General features: G+C 35.9%; 2 protein-coding genes across 2 annotated transcripts in view; both read right to left on the bottom strand.

Annotated features, from left to right (window-relative positions):
* The window catches only part of PDZD2 (PDZ domain containing 2), a 61,148-nt gene extending 55,794 nt beyond the window's left edge, over positions 1–5,354 (bottom strand). The window contains exons 1-2 of the mRNA XM_051969550.1: positions 5,063–5,354; positions 3,631–3,763 (exon numbers count right to left, since the gene is read on the bottom strand). Of these exons, the coding sequence (XP_051825510.1) occupies positions 3,631–3,763; positions 5,063–5,316 (387 nt within the window). The 5' untranslated portion in view covers positions 5,317–5,354. The remainder of the gene's footprint in view (positions 1–3,630; positions 3,764–5,062) is intronic.
* A 926-nt stretch (positions 5,355–6,280) lies between these two features.
* The window catches only part of LOC127545750 (PDZ domain-containing protein 2-like), a 102,997-nt gene continuing 83,281 nt past the window's right edge, over positions 6,281–25,996 (bottom strand). Inside the window, exons 7-11 of the mRNA XM_051973226.1 lie at positions 16,351–16,499; positions 10,755–10,874; positions 9,732–9,846; positions 7,084–7,157; positions 6,281–6,547 (exon numbers count right to left, since the gene is read on the bottom strand). Of these exons, the coding sequence (XP_051829186.1) occupies positions 6,281–6,547; positions 7,084–7,157; positions 9,732–9,846; positions 10,755–10,874; positions 16,351–16,499 (725 nt within the window). The remainder of the gene's footprint in view (positions 6,548–7,083; positions 7,158–9,731; positions 9,847–10,754; positions 10,875–16,350; positions 16,500–25,996) is intronic.

Here is a 25,996-nt window from a genome sequence, read left to right as displayed (position 1 = left end):
TTAAAAGTTTGAATTGGGCAGGTAGAAGCTTATGACTAACAGAATGGAAAGAAATGCATAGTTGGTAATCATAATCATTACTGTGGAAAAAAATTTTACAGTTAGTTTCTCTAATAAAGACTTTGTTTCTCAAATGACTATAACCAAGAATCACTTGCCCAGAAAAATTAAGTATAATACATCAAGGGGGAGAAATGGTCATTCAATAAAATGAAAAAATTTAAAGCTTTCATAAAGAGAATACCAGAACTAAACCAAAAGTCTGACCTACAATATCAAGACCTAGAGAAGCACAAAGAGTAAAAAAGGAAAAGAAAACATTAAGGGATTCAACAGAATGAACCTGTTTAGATCCATACATGGAAAGATGGCACTTAAAATGCTTTTAAATTGTATCAATAATACTAGAGTTAGAAAGTATATAGAAGAAATGGGAATAAGGTGAATTTGAGGAAATGACAAAAAAATTAAGGGATGAGAAAGAATAGTATACTGGGTATAGCAGGAAGGAAGAGATAGAATGGTGTAAATTTTTTATATGAACAGGCACAAAAAACCTTACGGGAGGGAAAGATGAGAGACTGGGCAATGAACACTGCTTGAATCTCATAAGTACTTGTTAAAAAAGGGAATAATACATACCATCAGTTTTATATAGAAATCTATCTTACCCAATAGGTAAGTAGGAGGGGAGGAGAGTAAGTGAGAGCATGGGATTGGGACTGACAAAAGGGGAAGGGCAGATCAGGGGAGGTGGTAGACAAAAGCAAAACAGAGAAAAGAGCAGGGGTAAGATGAAAAGGAGAGAGAGGACAAACAGGAGGAAGCATAGGATGAAGGGAAATATACAGGTGGTAATCATAATTGTGATTGTGAATGAGATGAATTCTCCCATAAAATGGATGCAAATAGTAAAGTGAATCAAAAACCATAATCCTACAAGAAACACATTTTAACCACACACACACACACACACACACATACACCCACAATAAAGGTAAGCAGAATCTATTTATGCTTCAGCTAAAGTAAAAACAAAACAAAACAAGAATAGTAATCTTGATCTTAGACAATGAAGTAAAAATAGATCTAATTCAAAAGATGTAAGGAAAGAAACTACATCTTGCTAAAATGTATCATAGGCAATGATGTAGATCTATGGGAAGGAGAAAATCCATGACCAAACAAGAGAGCATTACAAAATGCAAAAGAGATATTTTTGTTTTTGTTCAAGAAAAACCAATTCAACCAAGATTAAAAGGAAAGTAGAAAACTGAAAACCAATTTTCACAAGTGTCTCTGATAAAGGCTTTATTTTTCAAATATATAGATAGCCAAATCAAACTTATAAGAATTCAAGCCATTCCCCAGTTGATAAATGATCAAAGGATATGAATAAGTAATTGTGAATTACAGAAATCAAAGGTAACTATAGGCATTTGAAGAAGTAATTTAAATCAAATTTTGATTGGAGAAATGCAAATTAAAACAACTCTGAGATACTACTTCATATCCATCAATCTGATAAGTTTCTGCTAAGTCAATTGGAGAACATGAGGGAAAACTGGGGCAGGAATGCACTATTGGTGAAGTTATGAATTGATCCACCCATTCTAGGGAACAGTTTGGAAATATGCTCAAAGGACAACCAAACTGTGCATACCCTTTGATTCAGCAATAGGTCCGTATCCCAAAGAGATTATTAAAAAGGGATGTGTGGAAAAATATTTATTGCAGTCCTTTTCATGGTGGCAAAATATTGGAAATTATAGCAATGCTCATCAATTGAGAAATGACAGGACAAGTTGTGATATATGAATGATAAAAGAAATGGTGAATGGGGCAGCTAGATAGCCTTCTGAATGGCGAGGAAGAGAATTTGGAACTCAAATTTTGAAAAAAAATGTGAAAATTGTTTTTACAAATAATTGGGGAAAAAGGAAATATTAATTAAGATTTAAAAACTAACCTTCATTTTTTTGAGCAAAGGGAAAAGACACACATTTATCTCAAAAGAGAAACTGACCATTTCTGGGACAAATAATCTAACACCTCAAGAAAAAACTAAATTCCTTATTAAGAAATGGAAACCTATATTTTTCAAATTCAAAGAAATTTTTCTTTCTAAGCAGAGCATTTTATGAACTTAGCACTAGAGAAATGCCCAGCCAGAGAGATAAAAATGCCCAGTAGTTCAAGTATGTCACTTAAGTCTAAGAACTTAGATGAAATTAAATTCCAACATGAGTGCAAATGTATGAAAAACATATCCTAGTTGTAGCTCTTATTTCATTCAGCATTTATTTATGTTTCTTCCCACAGGATCATTGCTTGTCATTAAAAAGTTATCACTAATTGGACCTTAAAAATTATTATTTGAGATAGAGACTAGACCTGTGTAAAGAGAAAACTCTTTCAATCAAGGCAGATGAGACCCTCTCTCTACTCAAGTAGTGTAGAGTTAAGATTCGGTGACTTGCTTAAAGTCACAGAACAAGTATGTGTCCACAGAAAGGATTTGAACTTAGGTCTTATCAGATTTAAAGTAGGTCCTCTATATACTATATTGTGTGTATAGTATGCTGACTCTCATTAATTGCCTATTACCTCTTATTAATGACTCTACCACATTTTCTTTGGAAAAAGAGAGTGAAAGTTTCTAAAAAATGTTTTAATTTATTACTAAGCATTAATTTAGTGAATTGGCCTAAGTGAAAAAAACCATCTAGCAAACTGCTATGAAGATGTGACTCTTTCCTAAGATGGCAACAATAATCTTGCAATTATTAACAATGCTCCCAAAACATTGCATGCTTAAAAAAAAAGCTTGGATGACCATCAATCTTAACCTACTTTCCCTCTACCAAATAAGAGTACTGATTAGGCTAACATCTATGTCCTACCTCCCTACAGGCCAGTTAGGTTTGCTCTGTTTCCTTAAAATGATCTTATTCTAACCAAATCTACCTGACCCACATACCTGGTGTTTTGGTATTCTTATCAATTTTAGAAATATCCTGTGCTTTTGTCCTCTTTTAGAAATGGCAGTTGGTATGACAGACTTAGCCCTTCTCATCAATACAGCAATCCAAGACAGTTCCAATATCCTTGGGATAGAAAATGCTATCCATATCTATAGAAAGAAATACTTTCATCTTTTTTTGTTTGTGTTTTTTTCCTCATGGTTTTTCCCTTTTATTGTGACTTTTCTTTTACAACATGACATGGAAATATGTTTATAATGATTGTACATGTATAACCAACATCAAAAACAAAACAAAAAAAGGGAAGGAAGGAAAAAATGGAACTCAAAATCTTACAAAAGTGAATACTGAAAACTATCTTTACACATAATTGGAAAAATAAAAGACTATTAAAATTGAAAAAAAAAGTGGCACTTGGGTTTGTGATTACTGTACTGTTTTCCCACACTTTGGTGTGAAACAAAAGGTAACTTCCATTTATATAGAATATTCACTATAATGCTTTTCCTCATAATAGGGACCTTGCAAGTTCATTCCATGTGAAGAGATCAAATCGATCAATCACTGCTCCAAATATATGCTCTTTGGATTAGGATATACACAATAAACCCTCTTTAAACTCAAGAAGTAGCATTTTATACTTCACCTTTGGGTTTGGGTGCCGACTGATGATGAGGCTAACTGGTCCTGGGCCACATTCACTCAGAATGGCATAAGCTTCACTTAAAGCAGCATGACGGAGGCTGACAGAATCTGCTTCCAAGATTTGGTCACCACGACTAAGGAAGCAAACACAATCAGCATTTCAATTAGCAGGGAAAATATTATCTTTTAGTATCTCTTCTCGATGACTCCTTTTCTCAATGACCTCCCTCCCTCTTTCAATAAAGCACTCCACTACAACAAATATAATCCAGCAAAATGAAACCACATATTGGCAATGTTCAAAAATGTATGTCTTATTTAAAGGCTAACATCCACCAAATTTCTGTTGTGGAACAAGAGACATGCTTCAGAACTATGCCCAAAGACAAATTTCTTGCCAAAATTTTAGATTGAAAAATGGTACCCCTTTCTGCATTGGATACCAATACCACAGCAGATCATTCAGAAAATCAACTCAATACAAATTAGAGTGGATATTGGCATAGGCCACTGTCTGTCCACTGTGATGTTTTCAAAAGAAGCATAGACAAAATAATTCTCACCACTAGTTTCTTTATTCCTACCATCTTGAAATGATTAATGTAACATAATTTACAGAAAAAAGCTCACAAAAGTCTGCTCAAAAATTTACAGAACCATTCCAAACTCAAGCTAATGAGATATTTGGGACGAGCTGCCTATTTTCCCTTTAAATTAGGGACAGGGAAGCAAGCTTTATAAAACAAAGACTCTTTTGTATAAGGATTTAAATATGTTCACTTGGTGGGCTCCAGACATATGGAAACATTCAAAAAAGAATCATCATCTTGGGATGTCATTAAAGAAAATATATACTTCCAGTAATCAAGGGGGAAAAAATCTGCTAATGTGTTTTTGGACAATTTATTGATTCTTCTTTTTAAAGTGCAAATTCACAATGAAAATCAGCTAATAATATCTACAAGAGATTACTAGACACCCCAAAAATAAATTCAGGTAATATTATTGTAACAATCCTCAACTACTTCAAGGACTACTCCGAAGCTAAGAAGAATGTGATGTGGCTACTGAAGTATGAAAGCTTTAATCAGTGTGCCTTCTTGCAGTATTTGCTAGCTTGTTTTGAATAGATGGGCATAGCTCTGCCCTAGGTACCACTTAAACAAGTCTCCTAGTGGCACAGCTAAACAAATTGAGATGACGAAAGTTAGACATAAAATGACATTGTCTGGATGCTTCATCTTTGATGTCAAACTCTGATCAGTTTTTTCTTCAGTCTGAATATAGGAAGAATTACATTTGGGGACACACACACACACAGAAGCATACACACAAGTCACAGCTCATCAGTATGCATTTCTAGTTTGGCATTGTCCTGTTGTGTGAAAGTCAAGTTTCTGAAGATGTCTGCAACTGGCAAGCTCCCAATTTACCTCAATCTGCTGTCCATCTTGGCTACTGATCCTGGGGCAAGACTATGAATATAGATGCCTGGAGAACTATTTTCCAAACTCAGACAGCAGGCACCAATGCCTAATCCAACTCCCAGCTCTGTGAAAAGCAAAATATAAAGAAAATAAACAGAAAAGAAAAAAAAAACCACAACAGAAAACAATTTTATCCTTTTTGAATGAAACCACATCATGTGCTTACATAGGTTCTTGGAATAAATTCCCTTTTTTACCATCAATTTATTTTGTTTCTAGAATCTGAGTTGGGAACATACTTAACCCCCTTTCCCAGAAAACTATTTGAAGGAAAAAAGTATATGTACTGTTAATTTGGGAAGTCATTGTAGAATTGGAGGCCAAATGTCAGTCATTTTCTTAAATGATAAGACTGGTTTTAATCATGGAATGATTATTGAAGCTCCTGGAGTCTGTCATTTAGCCTTTGTTCAGCTTTTGATACTTCTACCAAAAGTGAGCAGAAGAAATAAATATAGATGAGAATGATGTTTAAGGATTCTTTGTGGCCTTTCAGTTGATAACTATCTATTTCCATGGATAACTGACCAATAAATGTAATCATCTTGAATTATTTTTGTTGTTGTTGTTTGTAGGGTCTCTCTACCTCACCAAGATTAGAGAGGCAATGGTTATTCAAGGATTTCATCCCACATCCCACCATCATGGGAGGTCTGACCTGCTCGATTTCTGACCTGAGCTAGTTTTCTCCTTCCTTAGCCAACTTGATATCCCTCCACTCTTGGAGAATTACCATAGCTGTGCCAGACTTAGATCAGACACCATATTGGTTTTAGCCCTGATGAAGCTCAAAACTCCTAAACTGAAGCAATCCATCAGCTTCCACTACCCAAGTAGCAGGGATTATGAGCATGTGTCACAAGCCTGGCTGAATCAGTTTTTATAAACAATTTCTAAAATCCTGTCTTTAGTTTCAGAATCAGGGTGCATAGAACATTTTTCACTGTCTGATGTATGCTAGTTTATCTGAGGAGTGGATTCTTTCCTTTATCTACAATGATTTTGCGCACCATTTAGGTTTCCAGTGTCTATCTGAAGTGTACCATGTGGCTCTGGTGTCAGATTAGTTGTTCACATGATAGTGTGAACTCAGAAGTTCAGCTTATCAGATGGAACTCAGAAGAAAATGAAGAGAGAAGTAGATTATAAAGGCTTAAATATTCTTTATAAGAGAACAGGACCCATTGCGGAGCACATGATATCACCTTTGTTAAGTGTAACTTCCATGACAATCCTGTCCTTGGGACCAGGGCCTTTTCGACCCAAAGAGGAAGAATCTCCTTCATCAGAGCCAGGTGCAGGAGTTCCTCCACTGGTATTAGAGTTTGGAGAGCTGGATCGGCTCATTAGTGTGGGTGTTGGACATGGAGTAAGGCTTGGGCTGCGTAACCTTGTCCGTACTGTGAGGGTCACAACACCTTTCTTGAGTTGCTATGGAAAAAAGAACATTGGTAAAGCAGGAATTCAGAATGCACTTATACCAAAAGGAGGAAACAATCCTATCAAAATTGGAAAATGACAAGGAAAAATTAATCTGTTTTTTAAAAAGCATTAATAAAACAATTTTTCAAAATTCACAGGAAAAAAATTGCAAAAGACACAAAGACAGAGCAATTTTGTTACTACCTTATTAAATTATATATACTATGTATGTTATATATATTTTACTATATTTGTACTTATTTATATATACATGTATTTATATTTGTATATATATTTATGTATGTATATGTAAGTACAAATATATGTTACATATTATACATGTATTTAAACACACATATGCATACATAGATAATTTTAAAAATCAACTTTATATAATAGATATTCAACTTCTTATTCAAGTGTCTGGTTTGATCTAATGAAATATTTGTTTTTTTATGATGATTATTAAGTTTACAACAAAAGATAAATTTAATTATAAATTTTTTTTAAATAGATAAAACAGAACTCTGCTTTAATTCTATTACCTTAAAGGTCTGAATGGCTTCTTGGTGGGTCAGTCCCTGTAGGGATTCTCCATTCACTTCTAAGATTTCATCCCCTAATGAGCCAAAGCAAGACCAAGTTAACATTCATCTAAAGCCTAAAGGAATATATAACTAAACCATCAGAACAATAATGGCTACCACAAGATACTTGATTTGCTTGGCGTAAGATGACTTTTATTGTTCCAATCTATTTTTATTTGTCTCAGATCTTTGGGTGATAGGTGATAGGCAAACTGGTCAATTAATGATAGGGAGTATTCATCATCAGCAATCTTGGATGACTTCTTTGATGAAAACAAATTACTAGAAACACTATTTGATTCAATGCAACAAGTATTCATTAAGCAAGCATTAAATACCTGCATTAAGTGCTGAGGATAAAGTGACTAAAACAAATAACAGTCCTTTCCCTCACTGAGCTTACATTCTACTGGCATATAAGCTATTGGTTTTATTTTCTAACCAAATTCTCAATTTGGCAGTAAATGCCCTATTGCCAGAAATTAAAAGTGTGATGACACCAAAGGCAATCAATCGCTTTTTATTATTTCTAACAACAGCAATGAAGCTTTAACACATTGTATTTTCCAACCCACTTCTATCTATACAAGGAGACAAATTGTGCAAGTTACCACCACGCCTGGATAATAGTTCCTAAGGTTATTGGGACAAAAACTATTCCCTGAAGCCCAAAGCCAAGGCATTTGGCAATTTGAGACAATTTGTTTAATAATGCATAAGAAATTATGAATGTTATTCATAGATAATCTACGTGTCTTTCTTTGAGTCTGGATTAATTTTTGGAATTCACCCAGTTTTCCAGTGCCTTCTTTTTAATGATATTTCTAGGTACTCAGTCATTGAGCTTGAAGGCTCTAGATGGCTCTGTACTGTCAGATCTTTCCCTAATAATCCTAGACACATCTTTACCAAAGCATGGCCAGGGCATTTTCAGAGCTGCTTGGTTATGTCACTAGAGGATGGGAAAAGGCTTGAACATCTTATTGATTCTTCTGAGCTGTGAGACCTGCTTCACATCTACACACAAAGTTTGTGCCCAATCTGTACCACATGACTCAGTCTGTTATTAAACAAAGCAAGAAAAAAAAAAACGGTCCAAAAAAGAAGAACAAATGAAAAATGGAAAGTATTTTCAGTGATGAAGAATTTGCCACACAAACTCTAATAGCTATAACTAAGAATAATCTGATAGGCCATTATTCTTGGGCTACAAGACCATTTGTGGGGAAAGTTTCAAGGAAATTACGTGGCCCATGCTGGGGAAACTACCTCCAAGGAACAGAACAGGGTTGCAGATTGGAGAGAATTCACCTAATGCACAGCCACAGTATTTTCTTATTTAACTAATTATTCTTGCTAACTAGGAACTAAACTGAAGGAGTCTAAAGGCTATGATGATTTCTAAATCTGTGGGCTTTTGGAGAAAATCCTAGTTACATCATCTTAACACAAGAGCACACCGTTGTCCTGAATTGTTTCATAGGAACATTGTGTAGTTCTTTCTGAGAAACTTGTAGAAAATGTAAACATATGAATTCATACACATCTGTTACTATTCTGTCTTTGCCCATTTAGGTCATATGTACATCCAGAGCTAGATGGAAGCTTAGCGATCATACAGTTCAGCCCCCTTATCCTACAATTGAGGAAAGTGAATCCCAAGAAAATAAAATGACTTGCCCAAGATCACACATATACTGAGAATAGAATGCAATATGAGAAATGTTGGGAGGCAGTATTTAAGAAGATCTGGCAGCCCAAACTACTCTGGGTTATTGATCCTTTCAGCAAAAGGCCGATTTTAGGCTCATTTTACCTTTCCCTGATAAGCAAGATGATCTTCAAGCACAAGAACTGAAAGCTTACAACCCATTATAGAAATGCTCCATGACAGTTTCACTTTGTTCTGAAACTAATGACATAAAACTCTGCTAGGGAGTTAACCCTTCTTCTAAGAGAGATAAATAAATAATCATTTGTCTTGGAAACATTAAGTCTGTTCCTGTTGAAGCACAGATTTCTACCATTCATTGCCACTTGGGAGAAGTCTCTTTACTGACAAAAACCAGCTAATTCAATGTAGCAATACTTAAATGGACTTTGAAGCCAGTTTTAAAACTATTCATAGCATTTCTGAAAACAGCTTGGAAAATACTGATTTAATAATATAGTAAAGGAAATCTGTTCATGGAAAATCAGCGATTGAGTGGTGTTAACTGCTATTTTTAAAAGTCCCAACATTTGATGCTAATTTTGACTTTATAAAATGAAGGGCTATAGTCTTAATCCAGACTCAAAGAAAGACACATAGATTATGTATGAATAATATTCATAATTTCTTATGCATTATTAAACAAGTTGGCTCAATTAATTTCAACCACAAAAGAGGTCCTACACTAAAAAAAAGTGACTGCATTTCTATTAAAACAAATTTCTTGATCTTTATCCACTGGGATTTTCCAAGTGGTCATGTACCTAAAGGAGAAGATAAGAAAGGATTTCATATGAAACAGATCCATCTTCCTTTTTCATGGCAGGCTTAGATTCACATTGAGTCAAAGCCTTTTTTTTTTTTTTTCATTCTATTTCAGGAGATGGTCTCTCACCTTCTTTGAGTCTTCCATCTGCAGCAGCAGCTCCATTTGGGAAAATTGTCTTGACAAAAATTCCCATCCGGCCCCTAGCTGAATCCTGACCTCCCACAATACTGAAGCCAAGGCCCTGAAACCAAAAGAAACACAGATCTTTTACTGACCATAACACAATAAAAATTACAGTGAATAAAGAATTATTTTTAAAAAGCACTGAAATCAACTAGAGACAAAAAATTGAATCCTAAAGAATTTGTGGATCAAAAATAAATTTAAAAAATGATAATTTCAGTCAAGATGAAGACAACAATAATTCAACATACCAACTTCCCTTTTTAGAGACCACTGCTAACTTGATCATGATTTCCAAGTTCAGCAAATATAATATTCTAATCACTTGGAGACAAACTGTGACTAGGATTTTCTTTTCTAGTTGTTTCCTGTGATCAGGTTTCTTTCTAAATGGCTGAGATGTTATCTTTAGAGGCATAAAATGGTTCTGAGGAATAGGGAAACATCATTTCATTGGTACTGTGGTACTATAACTAGTTTCATTTTTGTATTTTATTCTTTTCCACTTCACATTAAGAATGAAGCGTTTAAAGAGCCCTGATAATTTATTCCCTAATAATGAAAAATCATTAAACTCACTGCTAAGATTTAATGGGGATTTATTCTAAGGTGATAGGCCCTTTCTAAAGACCAAAACAAACTCAAAAATGGACATTCCATTCTGTCACCCAATGTTATGTCCTGGATCAGGTGCCATTTACTTCTGAAGGGATGGGAGCAAAAAAAGGAAAGGAAAAAAGATGCTGATAATCCATTCTATCCTGAGTTCAGAGAAAAGAATATGCATAGGATACATTTAGAACTGCATAAAAGTCACATTTTAAATACTGTTTCTTAGTCTTTTAAATAAATAATATTTTATTTTTAATAAATAAATAATTTTTTTCCTTTTAAATAAAATAATAATAGCCAAAGGTTGAATAAATTGCCTCAGAAAAATGAAATCACCCTTGAAAAAGCCCTTACCTTGCCTTGTCCTTTCATCAACACGATATTGGAGATAATGGAGGGCTGAGCTAGCCTCCAAGGGGATTCCACCTGAGCAGTGCTCAAGGACCGAGTTGATTTCTTCACAATGTGGTATTCCTAAATAGAAACATATGGGACAACAGGCAGAAATTCATTTATTTACCTTGCTTCTAAAGTGTCTTATCTTTCCATTAAAGTTTTCCTCTGATACCTCATTGTGGTATACATCCATGGTTAAGCCAAAGGGTTGAAGGCAAGCTCTGGAAAGTCCTATGTGAAGCTGGGAAGCTTTCAACAAGGGCCCAGAGATGAACTATACAATCTCTTGTCAGGGTAATAGCTTAGTCAAGATTGGAGGAACTTATTGCCAGTATGGTCACAGAGTGATGAATTTTTGAGCCACAGCAATTCTTGGGGATGGTCTGCCAATTCATCACAGGTCTGCAATACATAGTGTAGGGCATCTCCATAACAATGAAATCATAGATCTTGCAATCTCAAAGAAGTTCATTACCCAAGTTTTTAATCCCAGCATGATGGATACAATGAACACTTTCACACTTACATCCCCATTCACTTTCACTAGAAGAAAAGAGACTAGTGAGCTGTTTTGGATCACCATAGCTGCAATTGATTACCATCTTCAGCATATGTCGTCCACATGTAATTTATTTTTGGAAACTTCATTTGTATGTTGTGCTTTCCTGTCCTGTGTATGCAGAATGCCACAGGAGCCTACTCCTCCCCTCTTGGATTGAAGCCCAGGGTCTGTAAACCTGAAGACCTTTGGGATACAGGATGACCATGAATGATCTGGTTCTCATTTGGCAAACATCCCACATAGCCCCCAGGTCCAGGCGGAAGTCAAAGCCATACTTAGAAAGTATCAGCATTTCAAGATCCTATCACCCACTACACATACTCACATTTAACCACACAACCCTTGTTTCATATAAAAGCATAAACCACATATACACCCAGAGAAGTCATGTTATATAAAAACCCTACTGACTCTGCGATAGCTATATCTCTAATCCATCTAGAGAAAAGAAAATATTTCCCTGTATATACCAACCATATTCTCTATTTCTCACATAGTACAACTGAAATTTTGACCTCCCCTTTTTTCAACCACAGAATATGGGCAGAGAGCAGTATGTGGTATTTACAACATAAAGAAGTTATATCTCAAAGTATGTATCCACTTTAGTTCTCTGCTATTCTTCATAAAGTTTAAGTCTTATAACATAGTACATGATTTATAGATTTTCCCAGAAGTTGCATTTATGCCAGCATAAGCAAAAAATAAAATAAAAGCCACTTCTCGTTTAATATGAGAATTCTGAGATCACAGAGTATTCCTTGTCGCCTTAAATTTTGTTTTTCTTCCTACCAAGGCAGAAATGAGATTTTTGGCAGTGACATTTCTTGAATTCTGCCTTACTTAAAATAATACCCCTTTTGCAATTTGTGATGTTAGGCTCTTGGACTTTAACTCAAGAAAACTTTGTGTGTGTGTGTGTGTGTGTGTGTGTGAGAGAGAGAGAGAGAGAGAGAAGGGGGGACAGAGAGAGACAGAGACAGGGGAGGGAGAGAGAGAGGAAAAGGAAGGAGATAGAATAGGAAAAAGGGGGAGGGGGACAGGGAGAAGGAGAGAGAGATGAGGGGAAGACAGTGAGAGAATAGGAGGAGGTAGAGGCAAGGATTGGATGAATATCTTTCATAAGACTATCATGGGTTGATAATTTTTGAATTGGGTTGACAAATTACTTTGTTCTGACTATACACAAATCATTTCCCTCTCTAATACTGACCTGATACAATGATATAACAATACATCAATGCCTGCTGATCTTCTGGGACTCACCAACATTTTCTCCCAAATGGAGATTCTCCCCATCATACTAGACTTCCCTTGCATTGTTTAACACTGCTGATAGATCAGTGGAACTAATGTGAAATATTGATATTATTCCTCGATTTTGATGTGACTGGCCTATCTTCTTCATCAATTGCATATTTCTTTGATAATATCATGTACATCACTTCTTTTGAGTGATTATGTCACTTAGAAGGTACGCCCTGCAAAGTTTTAGTGCCTGAAGCAATCAGCACATTGCCCTCTCTAAAAAAGGACTATCTGGAACACCTCCCCATTTGAAGAGAATCTTCCATGTGAATTATCTCCCAAATGACCTCCATGATGGTAGCTTAGGAGCTTGATGTCTCCCTGTTTTATGTCTTACTTGATACTAACAAAGGGTCAAAACAATTTATCTGTATTGTTTAGCTTTTGAAGAATTGTATATGCTTTTGACATGTACATAGGAAACAACTTGTTGTAGGGAGGTCTTTAAGGTGGCATTTGGAATAAAAGGAATCAAATGCCATTTTATAACCAATAGCAACAACAAAAAGCTGGCATTTTTATAGTACTTTAAGGCTTGCAAAATGCTTTCTGTGTCTTATCTCATTGAACTTCACAACAACCCTTGTACCTACTGAATGTCTTCATTTTACAGATGAAGAAACTGAGGAACAGAGAGGTTAAATGCCTTGTTCAAAACCTCAAAGATAAATATCCATATCAGGATCCCAAGACTTCATGACTTCAGGTCCACCACTCTATATGCTGCACCATGTAGCTGCCACAAAAATGAGCTAAAAGTAAGTATTATGGGTTCTTAATTTTTTTTTAATCTTTCAGCCAATTGTTTCATAATAATGATGTGCTTTAAAGTAGACAGAAGTTTGCTAAAAACCTAGCTGCTTTCTTATTTTTCCCATCTTGTATTCTCTTAATCTGAAAGTAGGTTATTTTCATAAAATTTTTTACATCTATGAGAAAATATACATATAGGATGCTGTTTTCTCAGTCACCTTTTTTTCTTGTAATAACGTCTGGGGTTTTCCCCACATGAAACTGGTATCTTCTGTTCCTTCAGCTATATGGAGAATTAGTCCCTTCACACACTCAATAATATTGTCTCTAGTATACCTCTCCTTGCAGTCTTTTTGTTCTAGTATAGCTGATGATCTTTGTTTTTGTTTTTGGCTTTTTGATGCATTTCTGCTTCCTTAAGCCGAATATTTAGGACTTTGATAGTAAGAATTCAGATCTGATGGTTTTATATCACTTTTTGTGACAAGTATTTTTTTTTTAAATCTTTACAATTCTTTTCCATCTTTCATCTGTTTGACATCCTCCTTTTAGTTTCCTTTTTTACTGCCTTTGAGATTATGTTGTTTAGCTGGGTCTCTTTATAAGCCTTTTTTCAATTTGCTTTTCCCTTCACTGCTTCATGATGTCAAAAACTTTTTTTAAAAAACCCATTAAAAATTCTTTTTTACATATACTTAGAAAAAATAAAATATTAAATTCATAAAATACAAATTCCCTGAGGACAGGGACTATCTTTCTTCTTGTTTGTACTGGTATCCCCAGATCTTAAGCACAGAGTAATGCATAAATATCTGTTGCCTAGATCCATTAGGTTCTAACATTTTTTGTCTCAGTGAAATTTATGGACTCTTTCTGTGCATCATGTTTATTATTTATATTCCTAGTTGCAGACAATGCTAAGTTTCAATTATATATTAGTTAAAATAAAGAGATGTGTTATTTTTTTCCCAACCAATTTCATGGACTCCTTGAGATCTATCTACAACTCTCTTGGGAGATTGTGGATTCCAGATTAACAACTTCTATAGTGGAGGATATTTAAGTCACTATTCTCCTTTTTGCTTCTGTGTGGACAGTGACTCTCTCATTGGGGTAATATTTCATCAGAAATTACACACCAAAATATTATTTGATGATGAAATGATTTAATATGTTTCCCTCTTCTCTCTATCACCCATTTCTACTACCACCACCATTGACTTTTATATAGAGCTTTAAAGTTTTCAAAGTACTATACATACATTATTTGAAGCTTCTCCTCCACAATATTTTTATAAACCAGTCTCACACATCCAAAGAGATTATGCAAGTGTTTGATGGCTGAAGTAAATAAATGATAGGCAGACTGACCATAATTTAAATACCACTGTGAGACTCTGCTGTCTCAAATTTAGTTCTCAGATACAAGACACCCCATAGAAAGGCAAATCAAGAAATTGGGTTCCAAATAGGAACCCTTCTTCTGAGCCAAAGTCTTGTTGGAAAATAGCACTGCTGAATGCCTTCCAGCCTGATCTCCTGCTCTAGGAAAGGGATTGATATCTCTCTCTCTCTCTCTTTCTCACTCACATACACACACACACACACACACACACACACACACACACACACACACACACACTTTTGTTGTTCAGTCGTGTCTCTCTGTGACATCTTTTGGAATTTTCTTGGAACATACTGGAATGGTTTGCCAGCTCATTTTACAGATGAGGAAACTAGGACCAAGGAGTGAAGTGACTTGTCAGGTTCACCCAGCTAGTAAATGTCTGAGGCCAGAACTGAATTTACAAAGATGAATCTTCTCACCTTCAAGCCTGGCACCCTATCTGCTGGATCACCTTGCTGTGCTATGATACACAGATAGATAATTGGGATGCAAAATGATACATAAGAACATTAGAGAAGAGCAAGCAAATGTACTGCCCTAAAAGAAGTAGGTTTCTGCCTTGTAGAAAGATCAGAGAAAAATTCCTGGAGGAGGCAACTTTTGAATTGGGCGTAAAAAGCTGAATAGTACTCAGCATTTGGAAGGTAGACAGGAAAACTATTCCAGAGGTGCTAACAACCAAGGAATGTACTAGAGCCAGCAAGGAGTATTCTATGATGCGGATTGGAGAGATGGAATGGAGAATCCTGAATGTCAAAGTACAATTGCATTTTACCTATTAGCTTTAAAAAAGTTGTTATTGATAGTTTCTGTTTCTTACATCACCATATTGTCTCATGTATCTCTCTCTTCTCCCTCCTACAAAGCCATCTCATAGCACAAAGAATATTTTTAAGAGAGGTAAATGTCAGCACAACTGATTGATACATTGAAAAGTCTGAAAACAAGAGTATTGTGTAGCACCCATGAAAGGGTGGGTTGGGAACACTTCCTCATATTTTTCCATTCAAATTTTGTTTGATCTTAATAACTTGGTTTTATTTACATTTTTCTTTTGGAGGTTTTTTTGAAGGTAGTTGGAGTTAAGTGACTTATCCAGGGTCACAACAGTTAGTTAAGTGTCTGAGGTCCAATTTGAACACAGATCCACCTGACTTCAGGACTGAAGTCTATCCACTGTGCCACCTAGCTACCTTTTGTCATATTTTCCTATATCATTGTTCTTTCCATTTGCATTATTGTAGTCATTTTGTATACTGTTTTCTTGACTCAGTTTACTTCACTCATCAGATCATATAGATTTTAGTATGTCATCCATTATTTTTATCTCTGCTGCGTGAAAGAATATAATAGTACAAGAGCCTGTTTCTTTTCAAAAAGATAAGTCCTGCTTTAAGGAGATGATAAAAGGCAACCCCTTGCAGGCAAATGCAGAAAAATTAAGAGGAATTAAGATCTTTCCTTCGCCTGATCAGGGAACTGAGGTGCACTGGAGGTCAGGGGAGCAGGAGCAGCAGACTGACCTGTCTTGCCCCAACAGAGTCAAGCTGCTGTGGAAGAGAATGTTTCCGGGCACTTCGAGATAACTTCTCCAATATCTCCACGTTGGAATCACCATTTTCTACTGTTAGCTCATCATCTTCTCCAACAGATTCGAGACGAGGCGCACCTCCTAGAAAGACAAAATAAAGATGTTTTTATTATGACAAAAGGTTTTTTTTAAAATTTTTTTTCAGGCAAACCATGTTAAGTGACTTGCCCAGTAGGTAGAGCCAGGAAGCATCTGAGGCCAAATTTGAACCCCTCCTCCTGATTCTTGGTGTTCTATCTACTGTGCTCTTTCACTGATCCTGCTTTAAGGATTTCAAAGGGCTTTACCCATGTTCCCATTTGGTGCTCTCAATAACTTTCCATGGAGGGTGCTTTTGTTGTACCTCTTTTACATATAAGGAAACTGAGGCTGAGAGAGATTAAATAACTTGTCCTATAATGATTAACTGTCTGAACCATGGTTCTAGCCCTAGTCTTCCTTCTATCCACTAGGTATACACTGCTCCTCCAAGACACGGGCATCAGCTAGTTAAAGTAGACATCCAACTACAGTTATCATAAGGCTGAGATTGGCTCAGTTGCTTAATACTATGAAAACAACAAGGTACTTCATTTGTCACTCAATTACCCACGGAGCTCCACCTGCTCTCCATGCCTTGTGGCCATTAATGCCAGGTTTTGGAGGATTCTCTCTTCTTGGAAGACATCTGTAGAATAACTTGGTTGGTTTAGTGAATAAAACAGAATATTTTTAGACAAGGACCAAGTGTACATTTGTTCCAAACTGACAGTTATGACACAGCAGCTGTTGATAATGCAATAAATAACGGCAAGACTGTTCATAGCAGATGGATTTAGCAGCTGGCTTTAAATTTCCTAGAAATAGATACTTTATTTCTTTTAGGACTAAAATGTTAAATAGTGGATTCCCACTGTCAAGAGCAGATATATATATAATAATGGAAGGATCTTTTAATTTCCATGTGCAAAATCGCAAATTTTAAGAAATCCATCTAAAACATTTAAATTAAATATCAATTCAGACCATGTAGCATTTAAATAAAACTAAATGCTGATTCAGAAAATTTAAAATTTTAAGTGTTAGAGGACTATAGATATATTTATCATGGTATTCAAAGATTTGACAATTTGGCAAAGGCTTTTAAATTGAATTCAAAAGACATAACTTACAATTTAAATAATGAAACTGGTTCATTTGCAGGTAGGCATAATAATCTACAGATGGGTCACTGTATCCTAATTTCAGGAATATTAAAAACTATCTGGTGTGGGTTTTGATTTCAAATAAACACAATTTTAGAAAGGCTCACTTAAAACAAAAATTTCATTAATTTTTTTCTCTGCGTGACTTATCAGACCAAGATTTCGATGCCTGAATGTCTCAGAAGTGCTTTTTTTTTTTTTTAAAGTTTTCATTCAATTGAAGTGTATTTATGAAGGATTTCCTAAGTACAAGGTACTATGTCAAGTGCAGTTTGCACATAGAAATGTCAACTTGAGAATAGATGGTGTGTCAATATTGTTGTCCCATTCTCATATTGGCACCCGTATCTGTAAAATGTTGGCTTTTCTATATGGACCAAAACATATACAAGAAAGAGCAAAAGCTTTTGTTGTCATTCACAGGTGTCCAAAAAAATCCTTAATCTGTTCATAATTTTCAGTTTCAAATATTTGTAGGGAAATACCAACGCATGTGGAGGATGTCTGATTTTGACTACATCCTATAGAGTATACATATCTATCAAGAGATATAGTAAGGTAGATGATCCCAATGGTTATGGATACAAGCCTTTTTTCTCCTTGCAACTCTATTTAAGATTATCCTTTTCTCCCTCTTGCAATCCCTTTCTATGGATGACATATCCCTATATTTCCCATGCTGGAGACGCAGCTCAATGTCACTCAATGTCACACATCGATTCCATAGTCATCATAAAAGCTTCAACCAGATCTATTTCTGCCCATAGTTAGTTAATTCTTTCTTGCATAGATTGGTAGGGCCCTCTTTTTCAGATACATTCTATGAACTATGATTCCAGGATGAAAAAAAGATGGGTTTGTAAGGGTCACACACCTTCTTTTCAGGAAAAAGCAGAGAGTTCTGGTAGTATTTTACCTGATTAGCTGTTCTGAATACTGCTGACATAATCCAGTCAGACTATGAAGTAAAAGACAGTCTCAGTTTGAGAAACTGATACCTCATCAAAATCTTTGGCAGTCTCACTACTATCTCTGAAACACACACACACACACACACACACACACACACACACACACACACACACACCCCAACTCCTACAGATGTTCTCTTTAAGAAAGTTAATCATAAGAATCTGAAAAGCAAAAAAAACCCTTAGATATAATCATTAAAGCTGACATCCAGGGTTTTATATTCAAAAATAGCTTTACATTCATTTTCCTATCTGAACCTTATAATAACCTTGTGAGAAAGGTTGTGGTTGTATTATCACCCACATTTAATGAGAAAATTGAGGCACAAAGCTGTGGAATGACTTAATGTAGGGCAGACAGAGGCAAAGTCTAGACTAGAAATAGAACCTGATCTTTTGTCTTTCCATTACACCCAATTTCCAGCTTTCCTTATGTCCATGACCTTGGAAACCTAATATATGGGTTCTTTTACTTACACACACACACCCACACACACTATACAAACACACAAACATATATACACATACACACATAGGTATATAAACTAGGGTTATACCATTCATAGTATAAGACTAAATGACTAACAAGTGAGTTGCTTTTGTGTTTAAGCTTGGACAGATTTAAATGTGGTTTTTTTTCTTTTTTACAATATGATCGTTCTCTCTGGGAGCAGGTTTCTCGGGGAGGTTTTCTGGAGGCAGCCTTAGTTTCAAGTTCAGAGTAATAATCACTCCAAATACAGCCAGCTGCCAAACATTTATTTCTCCAAGAGCTCTTGCAGCTTTGTTCTTTGCTTCTGCCTCTGCTTTCTTCAGCCTCCAGCTGCACAAAGGTGGAAGATGGAATGAATCTGACTTTGCCTCCGAGAGTGGGCTTGTGGGCTACTGTATCTCCCAGAGTGTTCCCCTTGCTCCCCTCTCAATCTTTTCAACTGAATTAACTCACCTAAAGCTCTAAGAGCTTCTTTATACATGATCTCCCAAAGGTTGACTCCTCCTTTGAGGGAGGGATTAAGGGAGGTGTGAATTCATAAAGTTACAAAGTTAACTTTGTGAATCTCCCATACTTGTGAACTCCAATGAGTACTTAAATACTTTAGTAAGTTAGAGAATTTGCTAAGTACCATGCTAAATTAGGCAACTGACATCACTTTGTAAGGATTGTCTAAGGTGTGAACCAATAAGCAATGTATCAATTCCCTGGAGATAACACTAGGATTCTAACATCTCCCTTGAGTTATCACCTTGTTTGAAGTTCTGGCTCATAACAAATTTATACACACACACACACACACACACACACACACACACATACACAGAGTTACAAAGTTTACAACTTTTTAGGATCTCATTTAAATAAAGTAAGTTAATGCAGTGATATTTTCTCCAAAGTGCCATAGCTTACATATTAGCAGGGCTGCTTCCTAAGGCCAGGCAAATGACCACATTTGTCCCTCTGCCTCACCATTATTTATAAGCATGGCCAAAGGAAATTATCATCTAATAGTCAACTCTCTATTGATTTGATAGCTGTGCATCTTTTTCTTTTTTAGTTATTTTTATTAATGTTTTTCATTGATGACTTTTTTAAAAAGGTGATTATTGTATTTTGTCTTTTACATCAACTAAATTTCCCAAATATTCCTTCACTTCCCCTATCCAGAGAACAATTCCTTGAAACAAATTTTTAAAAGAGGGAAGAATACAGTTAAACAAAACTAGCCATGCTTCACATCCACAGTCCCCTACCTGGGCAGGGAGGGAGAGGAAGGGGAGACTAATATTTCTTGTTTAAATCTAACTTAGCATTATGATATCACAATATTCAGTTCCAATTGTTTTGTCCTTATTTCCATAAATATTGCTATAGTATGAGTGTTTTCCTTATTTTGTTTATTTCACTTTCCATCAGTTTCTGTATTTTCCCATGCTTCTATTCAGAGAGTGAAATGGAACAGTGGATAGAATATGGGGTATAGAGTCTAGAAGTACTGGGTTTGAATGTGGCTGGAAATACTATCTGTGTGATTCTAGCCAAGTAACTTCAGTCTGCCTCAGTTTCCTAAACTATAAAATGAAAGGTGGAGGATCAAATGAGATAATATTTATAAAGTGCTTAATACAATTCCTGGAACACAATAGCCACTTAGCAAATGCTTATTCCTTTTCCTTCCCTGCATTGATCATATTCATTGTTTTTTATAACCCTGTAATGGTCTAATACATTAGTGTACCATCATATATTTACAGTCATTCCCCATACTTTGTTTCTAATTCTTTGCACTACAAAATGAATGATTTAATGTATGTGGTAACTTTTTTTGGTCATTTACTTCCTTGGCATATAGTCACCTAGCAGAAAGAATTCTGTGACAAAAAGTATATATAGTTTATTCAATTTCTACACACAATACCAAAATGCTTTATAGAATGGCTGAACCAATTTGCAGCTTCACCAGCCTTCCTGAACCTTTCTATAACTATTTTAACAATGACAATTCCTGTCTTTTCTCATCTTTGCTAATCTTTTGGATACGGATGAAATATCTAAATGGTACTGATGTGCATTTTTCTTTTCACACAGTTAATAGTCTTCAAAAAACCTATTTGTTGGTATCCTTCAGTTTCTTATTTAAAGGAAAAGAGTTCTTAGTCCATTAAGTTTTTGTTAGTTTTTTAAAAAATATATTTTGGCTATCAGATCTTTATCAGAGATATTTGGTATGAAAACTTCTCCTCCAGTGGATCTTTCCCCTCTTTCTTACTTGTTTATTTTGTTTGCACAAAAGTTTTTCTTTTTAATTTCAGATAATCAGAGTTAATTAATTATTTTATCTTTTGTGATCACCTCTATCCCCTATTTGGTTAAGAATTCACGCATATAGTTATAGCCACAGGAAAATACCTGATCATGATTTCTTTCTCATTTTTTTTCCTGCAAAGAAAGCAAGAAAACTCATTTTTATACTGTTTTTCAGGACTAATCTCAGTTTCACAGTATTGTTCTATTTACATTGAAGTCACTGTGTGCAGATTGGCTAAGATGACAGGAAAAAATAATGATGAATGTTGGAGGGGATGCGGGAAAACTGGGACACTGATGCATTGTTGGTGGAGTTGTGAACGAATCCAACCATTCTGGAGAGCAATCTGGAATTATACCCAAAAAGTTATCAAATTGTGCATTCCCTTTGATCCAGCAGTGTTTCTATTGGGCTTATACCCCAAGAGATACTAAAGAAGGGAAAGGGACCTGTATGTGCCAAAATGTTTGTAGCAGCCCTGTTTGTAGTGGCTAGAAACTGGAAAATGAATGGATGCCCATCAATTGGAGAATGGCTGGGTAAATTGTGGTATATGAATGTTATGGAATACTATTGTTCTGTAAGAAATGACCAGCAGGATGAATACAGAGAGGACTGGCGAGACTTACATGAACTGATGCTGAGTGAAATGAGCAGGACCAGGAGATCATTATACACTTCGACAACGATATTGTATGAGGATGTATTCTGATGGAAGTGGATTTCTTTGACAAAGAGACCTGAGTTTCAATTGATAAATGATGGACAGAAGCAGCTACACCCAAAGAAAGAACACTGGGAAACGAATGTGAACTATCTGCATTTTTGTGTTTCTTCCCGGGTTATTTTTACCTTCTGAATCCAATTCTCCCTGTGCAACAAGAGAACTGTTCAGTTCTGCAAACATATATTGTATCTAGGATATACATATCTGTATGTAACATATCTAACATATATAGGACTGCTTGCCATCTAGGGGAGAGGGTGGAGGGAGGGAGGGGAAAAATCGGAACAGAAATGAGTTCAAGGGATAATGTTGTAAAAAAAAATTATCCTGGCATGGATTCTGTCAATATAAAGTTATTATTAAATAAAATAAAATAAAATATTTTTTAAAAAAAGAAGTCACTGTGTGGTCATCATATTTACCTTTTTCTACTTGTCTATGGATCTTTGCTTGCTTCTCTTAATTCTTTATCCTTTCTTTTAGTACATTACTTTCATGCCCCACGATTTCTTTATCCATTTCCCATCTGAGGAAGACTTTTGTATTTTCTTATAAAAGTATTTCATATGATTTCCTAAGAAGCATTACCAGATAGAGAGTGCTCAGTGTAGATGATCCCATACCTAAATGACTCAGAACCATATCTTTTTCATAATAGTAGATAAAGGGAAAAAAACTCCTTTACATTGCACTTTCCTTCCCAGTCTAGTCCTTAACTACCTTTCCACTCTCAAATCCTGATCCTTTCACCAAAGAACCTACTAATTTCAGTTAAACTAGCCTATTCAATGTTTCTTGAATCTGGAAGAACCCACCCCTTCCCCTTTTCTGCCTCAGAACATTCTTCTTTGGGGAATGTTATACCCCACCCCTTCTTTCCATCTATCCCAATCCCACCTATTCTTTAAACTTAATGCAAATTCTATTTCCCCAAGAACTGGGCTCAAAGTGATTTCTCTCACTTCCGAGTTCTAATTGAACTTGCTGATTCTTTCTCTCGTTCATTTGACACAATGGAACATCATCATCTTCAATACTTTAAAGAATGTGTGATTTTAATTCTGCTTTAAAAGGTAAATGGGATTCCAAAGTGAGACATTACTTAAAGAAGGGAGAGAGGCACAGCATCCAGCACCAGGAATATGGAATGTCAAAACATATCTAGAATACCATGTTCAGTTCTGAGCACTAGTAAGGAGAAACTAATTAGTGTCCAACACCCAGAAGAGTGTTAACAGGCTGGAGAAAGGCCTTGAGATCATTCCACAAGAGGATCAGGTGAAGGAACCAGGAGTGATGAACTCAAAGAAGACTTAAGGGAAGAATTACAGTTGCCTAAAAATATTTCAAGGGCAGTTGTGTAAAGAAGAGACTGGACTTTTCCTATTTGACATCCAAAGAAAGAAACAGAAGGAATAGGTGGAGTTTGCAGAGGGTCAATTTGTATTCTATGGAAGGAGGAACTTTCCAACAAATTTTTGTTGTTGTCATAGAGTCATTTTTCAATTGTGTCCAATTCTTTACAAGCAAAGATACTGAATTGATTTGTCCTTTCCTTCCCCAGCTCATTTTATAGATAAAGAAATTAAGGAAACCAGTGGTTAAGTGCCTTGCCCAGGGTCACATACCTAGTAAATGTCTGAGATCAGATTTGGACTCAGGAAGATGAGTCTTCCTGACTCCAGGCCTGACATTTTATTTACTGAGCTACCTAGCTGTCCCAATGTAAGATCTCCAAAGTAGGATAGCCTGTCTCAAGAGGCAGAGGGTCGTTCCCAAAGAGGTATTCAAGCAAAGAATGCAAGACTACTTTTTGAAGAGATTTATTAAAAAATGTCTCAGCTAGATATTAATAAGTAGATGATTTTAGAGATCCACCCTAGATACAAATTCCCATTTAGGCACTTGCTATGTGACCCTAGCCAAGTCACTTAATCTTTATCAGTTTCCCCATTTGTAAAATGAGGCTTGATGGCCCACTTCCATCTCTAAATCTATGTTTGTAAAATAGCTTGCAAATCTAAGATTTAGGGATCTAGTGAGGATTCCCTTTCTACTTAGGAAGACAGAAATTCAGGGTTCGTGAGTTGGTCTGGACAAAGATGGTCATAACCTAATGGCAATATTTCATAAAATTTGAGACTGGAGGGGACATTAAAGCCCAGTAAGCTTTTCATAGACAAAACAATTAGGACTTAGAAGGATAAAGCAACTTAGAAAGATAAAGCAAGATCATACAGCTCATAAGTGGGAAATCCAGGACTCAAATTAGTTCCTTTTGAAGCTGTTGTTCTCTGCTGCCTCTCACCATTTATTTTACATGAATACAACTCTGTTTATCTCTCTATAAAAATATGTAGAAAAATGTAATCTGTACCTATCCACATTTATATCCACATCTTTGTCATATCTCCATTTCTCCATATAATCTATATTTATGCTGTCCCACCTTCATCTAGGTTGTAACGCATTAAGGAAAGAAACATTTTAATGTCTCCCAGAAGCACTTAGTACAGTGCTTTCCATAAGAGAAGTTCCCAACCATCATTTTTAATTGATTGTGTCATCCACAATTGTAGAGGGCTGAAACTATGGAATCAATGCACTAAGGTCAGGACTGCTGAATGCTTGAGGCTAACTACTGATTGGACAGATCTCTATGGGCATATGCTTGGAAAATGGTCCTTTCCACTATCTGTACTGGCTCAGTGATTGGTGTATACAAAGGATTGTAGGAGGGATTAGGAGGTGGAGTAAAGCTAGCCAAGTTCACACTCTCCTGGTAGACTAGCAGAAAGTGGTCACTGAGATTCTGCTTCTATCCTGTTCAATCCCGCGTCTGGGGACCGAGAATGAAGATTGAGGATTTTTGCTTATCCTGACTCCGGCTGATTCTGGGGTGTCCTGGGTGCTAGCTCGATTGTTACACACAATAAATGACAATTAAAGAAAATATTATGGTGTAAAGATGGGAGGGGGCGATTACCATCATTCAATAATCTTGTTGAATATAAGAGAGAAACTATTCCAAATATGGAATGTCAGGGATCTCACTGGAGATCCAACTCTAATCTAAAAAGGAATCCCCACTATAACACAAACCATTCATTCCAAGAAAGCCCATTCTACTTTTCATAAGCTCCTCTTGAGTTAAAACTTTGAGGGAAACAAGACATTCTAAAGAGGCAAAAGGTAGGAGCACATTCCAGAATAAGGCATAGAGCAGAAGATGAATTGTCACATACCACGATCCGTTAGGCAAGTTTGACTGGAACAGAGATTGTGCTAGGAGAATCAATATATAAAAAGCTTGTGAAGGTAGACTGGAACTAGATTATAAAGGCCTAAAAACTGCAATTCAATTCAATAAATACTTATGGATTGCCTACTATGTACCTGGTACATTATGCTTAGTGATGAGGTTATAAGGAAAAGACTAAAAGCTGTTGTCCTTAAGGAGTTTGCCATCTGCAACAGAATGCACAAAGAGAAGCAGAAAAACAGGGTGAGTGAAGAAGGGCTTGGGAGACCAGCCAGGGGTATCTGGACAGTAGGACAAAATCAAGCTGAGATGTTAATGTAAAATGGATTGTTAATTGAAAAATTCAGTGACGTCAGAGCCTTCTATAAAGAAAAGGTTTGAGAAGAATGTTATTGTTTCAGCCTCTAGTCAGAGAGGAGAGGCCCAGGAGAGAGCAAAGAAGGTGCTGATTATTAATAATTGAATCAGTTTGCGTGGAGTGAGATCTACTAGAAAATCAGCTGATCCCTGATGATGCTTACCAAATAGAGTTCTGATGGAAAACAGAATTACCTGGGAGATACCTGTGTCAAGAATTTCTCCAAACTGGCATTAGTCATTTATATTTTAAACTGAGGCAATAGTGAAACA

The sequence above is a fragment of the Antechinus flavipes genome, chromosome 1 (assembly GCF_016432865.1).
Source record: "Antechinus flavipes isolate AdamAnt ecotype Samford, QLD, Australia chromosome 1, AdamAnt_v2, whole genome shotgun sequence".
In the NCBI taxonomy this organism is placed as follows: domain Eukaryota; kingdom Metazoa; phylum Chordata; class Mammalia; order Dasyuromorphia; family Dasyuridae; genus Antechinus; species Antechinus flavipes.
This window is presented reverse-complemented; position numbering and strand designations above follow the sequence as displayed.